Source organism: Nicotiana sylvestris, chromosome 12 (assembly GCF_000393655.2).
Source record: "Nicotiana sylvestris chromosome 12, ASM39365v2, whole genome shotgun sequence".
NCBI classification, from domain to species: domain Eukaryota; kingdom Viridiplantae; phylum Streptophyta; class Magnoliopsida; order Solanales; family Solanaceae; genus Nicotiana; species Nicotiana sylvestris.
The window spans coordinates 76141822-76153750 of NC_091068.1; the positions used below are offsets into that span (position 1 = coordinate 76141822).

Genomic DNA, 11929 nt, shown 5'->3' on the forward strand with positions numbered 1-11929 from the left:
TAGGCAAAGGATAATGTGACTATTAGGTCTGAAAGCACGCGGTGCACTATTTTTCCCTTGAACCAATTTTGTCCCAAATGGGTTTTTCGGCAAGGTTTTTAACGAGCAAGACGTAAATCGTGCTAACTTCGATTTGAAGACCAGTTTTAAATCAGAGTCAATGGTCGCATCAACAGTATTCGAGCCCTCTCAAGATCGACTTCAAATACTTGGGGCTGGGTTAGACTTCTTAGCAAGGAAAGAAGGAAATTTGTACTTGAGAAACTTAGGCTCGGTGGTTAGAATTTATTGTAATGGCGAAACAGTCAAGCGAACCGTACCCGCGTATGCCACTTTAGCCATAATACAAGCTTTTATACGCTTTCGATCATGTACTTTACACACAAAAATGAAAGAAAGGTTCCACCTTGTTGTTATATATTTTTTCCTCTTAAAGCATTGAGCCTAAGGGCTATCCATATTCGGGGACTATCGAGCCCAAGGGCTACCCTTGCTCGAGGACTATCGTCAAAAATAAGTTCGGGCAACTTGGGGTATAAAATCCCAGAGGAACAAAACCTATTAGGTAGTGCCTAAAGCCAAAAGGCTATGGCCATAGTAAAAACGGTCTGAGACGTCCGAAACCCGTAATCAAAACATAAGGCCTTCATAAAAAACTCAAAACTTGTTAAAGGGTTACCCTCGGCGAATGCATTCTCTAAGACCGCTAAAGCATCTTGGGATAAATTCCAGTCACTCCGAGTTTTCAAAACCTTGAGAAAATAAAGTTGCATCGAAGTCAGGCCTTGTTCGAACCTCCGAAAAGAAAACAAACTATTGCCGCATTTGATTCCATGCTAAGGCATTAGATTATTTACAAGAACATAAAAGATGCTAAATAGGTGAAGACTTGAAATTGACAAAAGGTAAATTTACATATTCCGAATGTCATTACAAAGACCCAACAATAATGGCCATAAAATAAATAAAAAAATACACAACACAAAAAGAAAAAACATTATAAGGCATTCATGCCTGATCTTCGTCGGGGCCCGATTTGGTGCCAGAACTGTTGGAGCCTTCGATTTCTTCCTAACCCTCAGAGTCCTCTGAACCCTCGGGTTTAGAAAGTTTATTTTGCCTCGGGCTCAAGCTTCCTTGCCTCCTTGATCTCGGCCGACAGGTTGAAGCCTCGGGCATGGATTTCTTCGAGGTTCTCCCTCCCAGACAGTCGCCTCATATATTAGACATTAGTCTTCAGGCAGGTCTTGGCTGCTTCAACATTGGCCTTGTACTAAGCCACCATCTCTTCGGCATCGGCAGAGGTTGTATCCAACTTGGACTTTATTGCTCTATGTTCCTTACCAAGGGCATCCCGTTCTACTAAGGCCGAGCTCAATTGTGCTTGGAGTTCGTCGTTCATCTAGGATTGCTTGTCGACTTTCTCCTTCATCAGCCGAAGTTGGACCTCTAATGATGCCAACTGTGCCTAGGCGGTTTCCTTCTTCGAAGTCAGCTGGTCCATTTTGCTTTTCCATCCATCATTCATGTCTTGGACCCCATTCATTTCAAATCAGAGTTGGGCAATTAGGTCGATCTTCTCCTAGACATGCGAGGTTTGATCGTTAGTTGACATGACTAGTTCCTCGTTTCTAACTTCAAATACCTTTACCTTTTCGACTAGGTTGGCATGTTCCTGCCTCAGGGCCATCCTTCTTAGTCCTATCTAGCTTGGCATGAAGGTTCTTGATAGCCCCGTCACGTTGCTTGTTGAGGAGCTTGTACATGTCCCTTTTTTGAGCCTGGTCCTTGAGCTCGAGCTCGAGCTAATTGACCTCGACTCTGTGCCGGAGGAAGCTCTCATGATGAAGTACCGAGTCCTGGGAAATAATAAAAGATATGAGAAACATAAAAACCTGAGCAAAATTAAAAACGATGTAATGATGCCTTACCCGACTCAACGCCTGATGCGCCTCATTGAAAAGGCATGTCACATTCAACTCGTTCATTTTCTCCTGGCATTCCGCGATCACCAGGCATCAGAGGTAGCTAGCTATGCCTACGGGGGAAGATAGAACCTCTAGGAATCCTCTAGGACAGTAAGAATAACCGATCTCTTACGACCAGGGTCCACACTCGGAGAGAAAAATCGATTAACCAATGTTTGGCTCAAACTCGGCCCACCAACTTCCGAAGATGTATCCTACTTCGGGATATAAAGGTCACCCAGCCCGAAAAAATCTTCGAAAGTGGACGAGTCCACACCATCAAAAAGGGATGAAGGGGATAGTCTGCACCATGGATCCTTCATTAGACTTCCCCTTTCCTGCTTGGGCCTCTTTGAACATGGACTTGATGTAGAAAGGCGTCCCCATAATTTCTATTACACTGGGAGCTTCCTTAGGAGCGGAGTCAGCGTCTCGGGGGGCTCAGACCCCATCTCCATATGCCTTCCTAAAGTATGTGGGAGGTTGGCCTCATGAATATCCCCCTCGGGTGACACCTGCTCCCCGGGAAGGGTCGATCTATGGGCAATAAAAATATCATCTTTTTTAGACTCTTCCTTGAGCTGATGAAGTGAATCAGGGTCTGGTACCCGAGAGTTAGAGCTCTTTTAGGGCTTACGAGCCACTCTTTTCTTTGGCTTCACCATGGAGCTCGTGATCCCGAAGCCTTTCTTTTCTTCTTCTTCTTTTCCCCTAGGGTAGCCTTGAGTTGTCCTGTTACGGAGGGAATCTACAGAAAAGGACACGTCCTCGTCCCCTTCCAAAGGCCTAAGTTCGGTGGTATTAGGCAAACCTACAAAAAAAAGGGGAAGAGAAGTCAGTATGATGTAAGTTAAAATCATGGTATTAACAATTCAGAGAAAGACCTTACCATGAGAACGGGCTTCTCATCGGCCCTTCGAACGATTGTGCCATATGCGCTTGGAGTACGTCATCTAGTTGCAGATGACATCGATCCACTCCTTAAGCTGGAGGATCGCATTTGGAACCCGAGCAATAGATCCACAACCATAAGTATGAATGAGAAGAAAGAAAATGAAGAAAGAATTGATGCTTGCGGAGAGGCTGCACTTACAAGATGCATTCGACTTCTCAGGAAATGGCATGAACTTGGAAAGGATCAAGTTTTTAATCTTCACCTGAACAAAGCGCCCCTAACAGCCCCGGTCTCAGTCTTTATCAATGCTCAAAAAGAGGGTTTTGTTGGCTCGACAAGTAAGCTTGAATAGTCCCTCTCGGAAGATTCGGGGAATGTATAAATGGAGTAGATGATCCATGGTGAACCGACGAGACTCGATCTTATTCATGAAGTAACGAAGGAGGATCACGATCCTCCATAGAGACGGGTGGATATGCCCAATGCACACCTCGTATCTCTTACAAAAATCTAAAATAACTAGGTCCACCGGGCCCAGTATGAAGGGGTAAATGTAAACACTTATGTGCCTCTCCACGTGGTTTGTATGGGCATCTTCGGGCCCAAGGACTACTACGTCCTTACCTTCCTAATTACAATCCTTTAGGAGCATGGGAAAGACATCTTCGGTCATAGAGCAATTGTACCTTGATGTTCATTTACCTCGGTTCTGTTTGTATGAGGGTTTCTAGAACTTAAAGTCGTCCGCGGTTGAGCAGCCACCGGAAATGAACATTTTCAACGGAGGTTCGGGGGACCAGTTTTGTAGCAGCCACTTTGGGAGTTACCATTTCGAGGGCAACTACTTCAGGAGCAACCGCCTCAGTACAGACGACCGGTTGGAAAGATGAAGAGGCAACTTGTTGAGGAACAAATTTAGATGTTTTAGCCATTGTTATATGGAGAAGTTTGAAAATTTTAAGAAAGAATATGAAGGTTTGAAAGAACGAGTTTGAAAGATGAAAAACAAAGTATGCAGATTTGAAGGAAATCTGGATAAAAACCTAAGACCAACTATAAGAAATTGAAGATCAAGGATGAAAATATGAAGGTTTGAAGAAAGTTGATAATAGCTAAGGAATTCAGAGAAAGAAGCTTGTTTGGAAAGTAGGAAAGGACCCGGGGATAGAAGCTTTTATAGGGAGGATCGCGTCGCGTTGCATTCAGAGGGAACCAAACGATAATTGACACGTGTCTAAAGTTAGAACGACACGACTGATGAGACATTCCGACTTCTTCATTTCGACCGTAATGTATGGAGAAAGGAACTGGAGAACATCTTTTGTTTCTCGTCACTTTGGTAAACCTACCCTCTGAGAAACGAGGGGACTATTTGTATACGGTTAAAATTGAGGCTAAGGAGTACTCTAATTTTCGGGTGCGGGGAATGAAGTGAGGACGTAACTACATAGAATCAAACTCAAAACAGAGAATCTCTCGTATCAAAGCCCGAGAAAAGCACCTGTCCCCGGAGCCATCGAGACCATACCCCTAGACCCAATTCGAATAACGAGGCCTTGGAGAGCATTTCCAAATATCCGCACACAATTAATTAGGGGACATGATATCCATGCCAGACCAGATATCACGGCGTGAATCTTGGCCCGTATTAGTTGTTGATCAGTGATTAGCAAAAAGAAAGATGTTTACCTTTATTAGAATTTTACTTAGGGTAAAACTCCTCTACTATATAAAGGGGGAGTTTATTATTCAACACACATGTTGAAACATGCATACCAAGGCGATTCACATCTATTTTTTGTAGCGACCCGACCAGTCATTTTGAGCATTTACACTTTGCTCTATTATTTGAGGGCGTGAGTAGCTCTGCATGATGTATTATGACTTATGTGAATCTTTGATTTTGGTTTTCAGGTTATTCAGAATTGATTTGGAAGAATGATTCTCCGGTTAGAAACTTTAAATTTGAAAGGTTGACCAAGTTTAACTTTTTAGTATTTTACATCGGATTGGATTTCTGATGGTTCTATTAGCTACGTTGGGTGATTTTGGAATTAGGAGCGCGTCCGGATTTTGATTTGGAGGCCCGCAGTAGAATTTGGCTTGAATGGCGAAAGTTAAAAGTTTAGGAAGTTTGACCGGGAGTGAACTTTTTGATATCGTGGTCAGATTTCGATTCTAAAAGCTGGAGCAGGTCCGTAATGTCAAATGTAACTTGTGCGCAAAATTTAAGGTCAATTGGACGTGATTTTATAGGTTTCGGCATTGATTGTGGAAGTTTAAAGTTTCAAAGCCCATAGATTTCGAGTTGAGGTGTGATTCATCGTTTCGATATTGTTATGTGTGTTTTGAGGCCTCGAATAGGTCCGTATTATGTTATGGGACTTGTTGGTATGTTTGGACGGGGTTCCGAGGGACTCAGGTGAGTTTCGGATGAGGTTTGGATCATTTTCATTTCATGTTTCATTGCTGAAGATTTTTGGTTCTGGTGTTTCTGCATCTGCGGAAGAATGGGTGCAGATGCGGATAATTGGTTGCAGAAGCATAGCAGGCTTGGCTGGAGGTCATCACCGATGCGGAGGAAGAGTCGCACCTGCGAGTGCATAGAAGCGGAAATTGTTCCGCAAGTGCGAGGGGTCGGCTAGTTAGTTGTGGTTGCAGAAGCGAAGAAGTTACCGCAGATGCGATGATTTGTCCGTAAATGCGGAAAGTGCTGGGCAGAACCTATAAAAATTGAGGGTTTTGTTCTTTCTTTATATTTTGAGATGTGGGACTCGGATTGAGATGATTGTTGGAGTAATTTTCATCATAAGGATTGGGGTAAGTATTATACACTTGGTTTTGATCATTTTCCATGAATCTATCTTCATTTTTGGCAATTGGTTGATGAATTTTAAAGAGAAATTGGGGGTTTTGACCTAAATTTTCATAATATGAGTTTTTGAGTTTTGAACATTGATTTGGAGTTAGAATTGGGCGAAACTAGTATGGTTGGACTCGTAATTGAATGGGTTGTCGGATTTTGTGAGTTTTGTCGGGTTCCAAGGCGTGGGCCCGGGTGTGAATTTTTAGTCGGTTTTTGTTTTTGATTAAGGATTCGATCTTTATCATTTGGAATTGTTTCCTTGGGCTTTATTTGATGTATTTGAGTTTCTTTTGTCTAGTTTTGAGCCATTCAGAGGTTGCTATACACGTGATGGCATTTTAGGAACATCGCTTGGCATGTTCGGTATTGGAATTAGCTTGTTCGAGGTAAGTAACTCTTCTAAACTTAATGATGAGGGTATGAAACCCCGAATTACATGCTATATGATCGATGATGAGGTGATGCACATGCTAGGTGAAGGGTGTGTGGGCGTGCACCCGGTGAATTGTGATTCCATTGTTTTTATGGCACTATTTATTGGCCCTATTTTTTTGATATCTGTGTTTTCACCATGTGATTAAGTAACTGAGCTGTGAATCATGCTAGATATCATGGTTATGTTGTATGTTGATATTGTTAGGACCCATAGTGGTGGTTTTGTTACGGTCATCTCACTGATTTCATTGATATTTCGTACTCTGTCATATTCATGCATTCATATCATATCTCAGTCTCAGTTGTTGTTTATTGATATATCATATCATTGTTGTCAGGATAGTTTCATGTCATTGTGAGTCAGTGAGTGAGATTGGAGAGTTTGATGACTAAGTGAGGTTGAGAGCCTGATTTTGAGTGACAGTTTTGGGATCGGGCGGCACGCCGCAACATGTTATATTGCTTTATGCCTCGATCTAGCTTATGATAGAGCTTAGGTTATAGGCACCCCTCCGGAGTCTGTACACACCCCCAATGAGCGCGATTGATCATGTTGAGGGATAGATCATTCCTAGACATGGATCTTGTCCGAAGCATTTATATAATGGAGATGGATCTTCTCCATGGGGCCGGATTGGCCTTCCTTGATACTGCGTGACTAATGGTCAGTGATGTATATGTTCCGGGATGGATCTTCCCTGGGCCGTATGGGCCATATACAGTGCTAAGTGGTTGAGCATGATGAGTGGAAAGTGTGAGACAGTGAGATTGAGTATTCTGAGAGTGTGAGTACATGATTCATCTCTGAGATTCATGGCATTATGATAGATTTTAAATGCTCTTGTCTTATGTTTTGATGATCTAACAAACTTACTATTAAGAACCAGACAAAGAACCTGACCTACTTGGACTATACTGCAAGCCTAACGATTTCCAAGCTAAAGGTTAACTACTACAGCTTCAGGAGCTAGGAACCTAAACAAGGATCTGATACCTATGTGGTTCCCTCATCACAGTACAAGTCAATTGGTCACAGCTGGAAATGAAGTGACTGACGGCACTATTTCTGCCGCACTGCACTGTCTCTAGCGCCCACTCATTATCTAACCAAATAAAGTGCTCACATTATTTCAAGTGTGTGATCAAGATGTACCTACAATGATTTTATACAAAACATCGCTTGAAGGTTTCAGTTTCTTATTCAAGCTTCTTGCCAAAACAGAGAAATCAATCCTCACAAGCTTGAAGAGCAAAGTTGAACGCAACTACGGACCAGTTCCTAAAAGATAGCTTGTTGTTGTCCTAGTTGAGTTGTAACTTTGTGATTGTACTTATTGTATCTCCTAAACTGCTTAGCTAGAAGCGTTTGATTAGGAATGCTCTTGTAAATCCGTAAACTCGTTGAGTTTATGTTGTGACTAGATTTAGTCATAAGCAAAAGTCTTTGAAATGGTGGAGTTACAAAGTCTCTTGGGTGAGAGCATCACAAGTTAGTAAAAGCCTTTGTAACTAGGAAGTCCAAAGTGGCTTGTGGTAAGAGTACCACAAGTTAGTTGAGTAAATCCTTTGTAATGGAGTCATTGCAAAGTGGCTTGTAATAGGTTCTTTACAAGTTAGTGAAGTTAAAAGCCTACATGTGTAGGTCGTGGTTTTTTTATCCCCTTGTGTGGGATTTTCCACGTAAAAAATCCTCTACCTTATTTACATACTGTCTTATTAGCATTCTCAGCAGAATCCTGTAGAGGACCAAGTACTCTACTATTTGGTGGACTCACACAAACTAACAATTGGTATCAGAGCAGGTTCCTCCTATCAGGCTAACACCTAGGAAGGATCCTCATGGCTTCTCCACCAAATTTGGAAGAAGGTCAATCTACATACCGACCACCAAAGTTCAATGGACAACACTATGGGTGGTGGAAAGCAAGAATGCACGATTTTATCATGGCTAAGGACTGTGAGTTATGGGATATCATATGCGATGGTCCTTATGTTCCAACCAAGGTACTAGAGGAACTTCCATTTTCAATGGAAACAACCAGTAAAGAATACACTGAAGCAGACAAGAAGGCTGAAGAAAAGAATTTTCGTGCCAAGAAAATTCTGGTATATGGAATAGGACCTGAAGTGTACAATATAATCTCCACTTGCGACACTGCCAAAGAGATATGGGAAGCTTTGCAAATAGCTCATGAGGGAACTACACAAGTAAAATAGTCTAAGATTGATATGCTCACTACCGAGTATGAACTCTTCAAAATGAGGGATGAAGAATCCATTCAAGATATGCACACAAGATTCACTTCCGTCAAAATGAGTTACACTCACTTGGTGAAACGATTCCCAAAAACAAGCTAGTAAGGAAAATCCTTAGTTTTCTGCCTAGCTCTTGGGAAAGCAAAGTTAATGCTATTAGTGAATCAAAGGACCTACAGGAGCTGACCATAGAAGAGCTGATCAGAAACTTGAAGACCTATGAGTTGAAGAGAAAGATAAACAGTGAAAGAAGAGAACCAAAGAAAGAAAAGAACCTGGTACTCAAATTTGATTACAATGATTCAGGTGAGGAAGACAGTGACATGGCTTACCTAACCAAAAGATTTCAGAAAATGGTCAGAAGAAATAGAGAAATGCTAAAAAGGAACAGTTCTGACAGACCAAGAAACTGTGATCTTTGTTACAGGTGTGGAAAGCCTGAATACTTCATGAAAGACTGTCCTCTCTTGCAGCAGGAATTTTCCAAGAACCATCATGAGAGAACAGCTAAGACAAATTCGGTTCCTATCAAGGACTTCAAGAGAAAAGGATATGCTGAAAATATGATGAGATAGGCTCTTGCAGCATGGGGGGATTCATCCAGTGAGTCTGAAGATGAACCTGATACTAGTGATAGTTCCATGATGGCAGTTGAAGGTGAAAAGACTGGATATGACTCAACTTTTGCTTTGATGGCTCAATCATATGATGATGAAGACAATAGCTACAAAGAGGTAAATTTCAGGGATGTTCAGAGAAATCTGAAATCCTATTCTCCAAAAAAACTCATGTCTTTAGCTAATGTATTAATCACTGCTTTTCATAGTCTTGTGGAGGATAGGGATTCCTTGATCTTAGAATTAGGAGAATCTGAACAAACTAGAGACGACTTAGTAGTTGTAGTTACTGACCATAAGAAAACCATTGAAATCCTCAGAAAAGAAAAGAGTGATCTGTTGGCCGAAATTGCAGACCTAAGGGAAACAATAGTGAAACCATGGACTAAGTCAAAACCTGAAAGTTCTGGAAAGGGAAAGGAGATAGCAATTGAGGAACATAATAGGCTTGAAAAATGAGGTGAAAGCTATGAAATTTAGGATGTCTGCTGAAATTGAGAAAAACGAGCTTCTCCAAACTAATTTGGAAAGAGTAAAGAATGATATTGAAAAGTCCCTAAAGTGGATCTGGTCCTCAGAAGCTACCACTGCCTTGGATACTAATGATTGTGAAAACAGGTAGGGAGCAGGGTTCCAAAGGGAGAAAACTCCTCATAACCCTCACAGTAAGTATGTCACTGTCTCTGATAATTGGTCATGTACCCGATGTGGGAACACTGGGCGCTTCAAGGAAGATGTCCAAGCCAAGAATCAATTAGTTCAGAAAAACAAAGTGTTTGCTGAAACGGTAACTACAAAAGAGGGACCAGGTTCCACTCACAAAAATCACACATTACCTGCATGGACTAAGAGAACTCTTATTCATCCTCTTGATTACCACAAGGGACCCAAACTTGTTTGGGTTCCTAAAACTAACTCGTAATCTCTTGTACAGGGAACAGTGAAAGGAAGCGGTCAACAATGGTTCATGGATAATGGGTGTTCAAAACACATGACTGGGAACACCACGGACTTTCTTTCACTAAAAGCCCTGCAAGGAGGGAGTGTATCCTTTGGAAATGGTAAAAAGGGGTACATTCTTGGAGTTGGAAAAGTCGGGAAGTCCCTCACTCATTCTATTGAAAATATGTACTATGTAAATGGCCTTAAGTACAGTCTCCTGAGTGTCTCTCAAATCTGTGATAAAGGAAACAAGATGGAATTCTTGTCCAAAATATTTACAGTCACTGATCTTGTGACTGGTGAAATAGTACTTGTGGCCAAAAGATATAAGAACATCTATGTCGCTGATTTCGAGTCCTTATAGAATGGTGATCTGAGTTGTCTGAAGGCTGTTGATGATGAAGCTGAACTATGGCACAGAAGACTGGGCCATGCAAGTTTTTCTCTTCTGAACAAACTAATTCAGAAGGACCTGGTCCATAGTCTGCCTATGTCACAATTCAAGATGCAAAGAGTCTGTGATGCATGTTCTAGAGGAAAACATGTGAAGTCCTCTTTTAAGTCTAAAAGAGATGTGAGCACCTCAAATCCACTAGAGCTTCTACATATGGATTTGTGTGGACCTATGAGAGTGCAAAGTAGAGGAGAAAAAAGATACATTTTTGTGATAGTAGATGACTACTCCACATTCACATGGACTCTGTTTCTCAGAACCAAAGATGAAACTGTTGAGGTATTTGTGGCCTTTGTGAAGAAAATCCAGGTGAAGATGGAGTCTAGAGTCGCATGCATTATATCAGATCATGGGATAGAATTTGACAATGTCAAATTTGATGAATTCTGCAATGAAAATGGCATCACACACAACTTCTCAACTCCTAGAACTCTCCAGCAAAATGGAGTAGTAGAAAGGAAGAATAGAACTCTGGAGGAAATGGCAAGAACAATGTCGATCGATAGCGGAATTGCAAAGAACTTCTAGGCTGAAGCTGTCAATACCGCCTGCTACTTGGTAAAAAGGTACATGATCAGATCACTTCTAAACAAAACCCCATATGAACTATTGAATGGAAGGAAACCCAAGCTGACTCACCTAAGAACATTTGGGTACAAATGTTATGTTCTCAACAACGGAAAGGATCAGCTTGGTAAATTTGATGCCAAGAGTGATAAAGGAATATTTCTGGGCTATTCTTCTCAAAGAAAGGCTTACAAGATATATAATAAGCGGACCCAATGTGTTGAGGAAAGTGTTCATGTTATTTTTGATGAATCTTATCCATCATTTGAGAAGAATGCTGAGGAAGATCAAGATGGAGATCCCTCACAAGTTCCTAGTGAAGTCATTAACATGACAAATAGAAAGGCGGATATGATGAGTCAAGTAAAGGAGCCAAATGAAGACAGTGTTGCCTTATCTTCAACAGAACCAAGCACTTCAATTACAACCACTGAAGCTGAAGAAAGAGTGGTTGATGTAGTTCAGGGAACTCCACTAGCACCTGAGAGAAGGATAGAGGAAAATCAGCCAAACATACATTCCTCCTCTCAAAATGAACCTCAGGCGTCGAACTAGAGACACCAAAGCTCTCATCCAATAGACAATATTATCACTCCTCTAGATTCCGGAGTACAAACCAGGTCAAGAGCCAAAAATTCACTTGCCTTCTCAGCCTTTCTCTCCCAGATAGAACCTAAAAATATCAAGGAAGCCTTGAAAGATGCAGATTGGGTTATAGCCATGCAAGATGAGGTACATCAGTTTGAAAGAAACAATGTGTAGCACCTGGTACCTAGACCCCCAAATCGAACCATTATAGGAACTTGGTAGGTATTTAGAAACAAGCTCGATGAACATGGAATTACCACAAGGAACAAGGCAAGGCTAGTGGCCCAAGGCTACAATCAAAAGGAAGGGATTGAATATGATGAAATGTTTGCTCTAGTGGCT

At 41.5% G+C, this 11929-nt stretch overlaps 2 protein-coding genes across 2 annotated transcripts; both read left to right on the plus strand.

The window, feature by feature from the left end:
* Positions 1-8002: 8002 nt before the first annotated feature.
* LOC104231206 (uncharacterized) lies at positions 8003-9495 on the plus strand. The gene is made up of 3 exons (XM_070163907.1): positions 8003-8371; positions 8599-8940; positions 8995-9495. Exons 1-3 carry the CDS (start codon positions 8003-8005, stop codon positions 9493-9495), a joined length of 1212 nt encoding a protein of 403 aa, XP_070020008.1.
* A 1507-nt stretch (positions 9496-11002) lies between these two features.
* Positions 11003-11554, plus strand: LOC138883237 (uncharacterized). The gene has a single exon (XM_070163908.1). The coding sequence runs from the start codon at positions 11003-11005 to the stop codon at positions 11552-11554; it is 552 nt and encodes a 183-aa protein (XP_070020009.1).
* Positions 11555-11929: the final 375 nt, after the last annotated feature.

Coding starts and splice junctions, on each gene's coding strand:
- LOC104231206 (XM_070163907.1), top strand. CDS start 8,003: ATGGCTTCTCCACCAAATTTGGAAGAAGGTCAATCTACATACCGACCA. Junction 8,372..8,598: donor CTCATGAGGGAACTACACAA/GTAAAATAGTCT, acceptor AAGGACCTACAG/GAGCTGACCATAGAAGAGCT. Junction 8,941..8,994: donor GAACAGCTAAGACAAATTCG/GTTCCTATCAAG, acceptor ATGATGAGATAG/GCTCTTGCAGCATGGGGGGA.
- LOC138883237 (XM_070163908.1), top strand. CDS start 11,003: ATGATCAGATCACTTCTAAACAAAACCCCATATGAACTATTGAATGGA.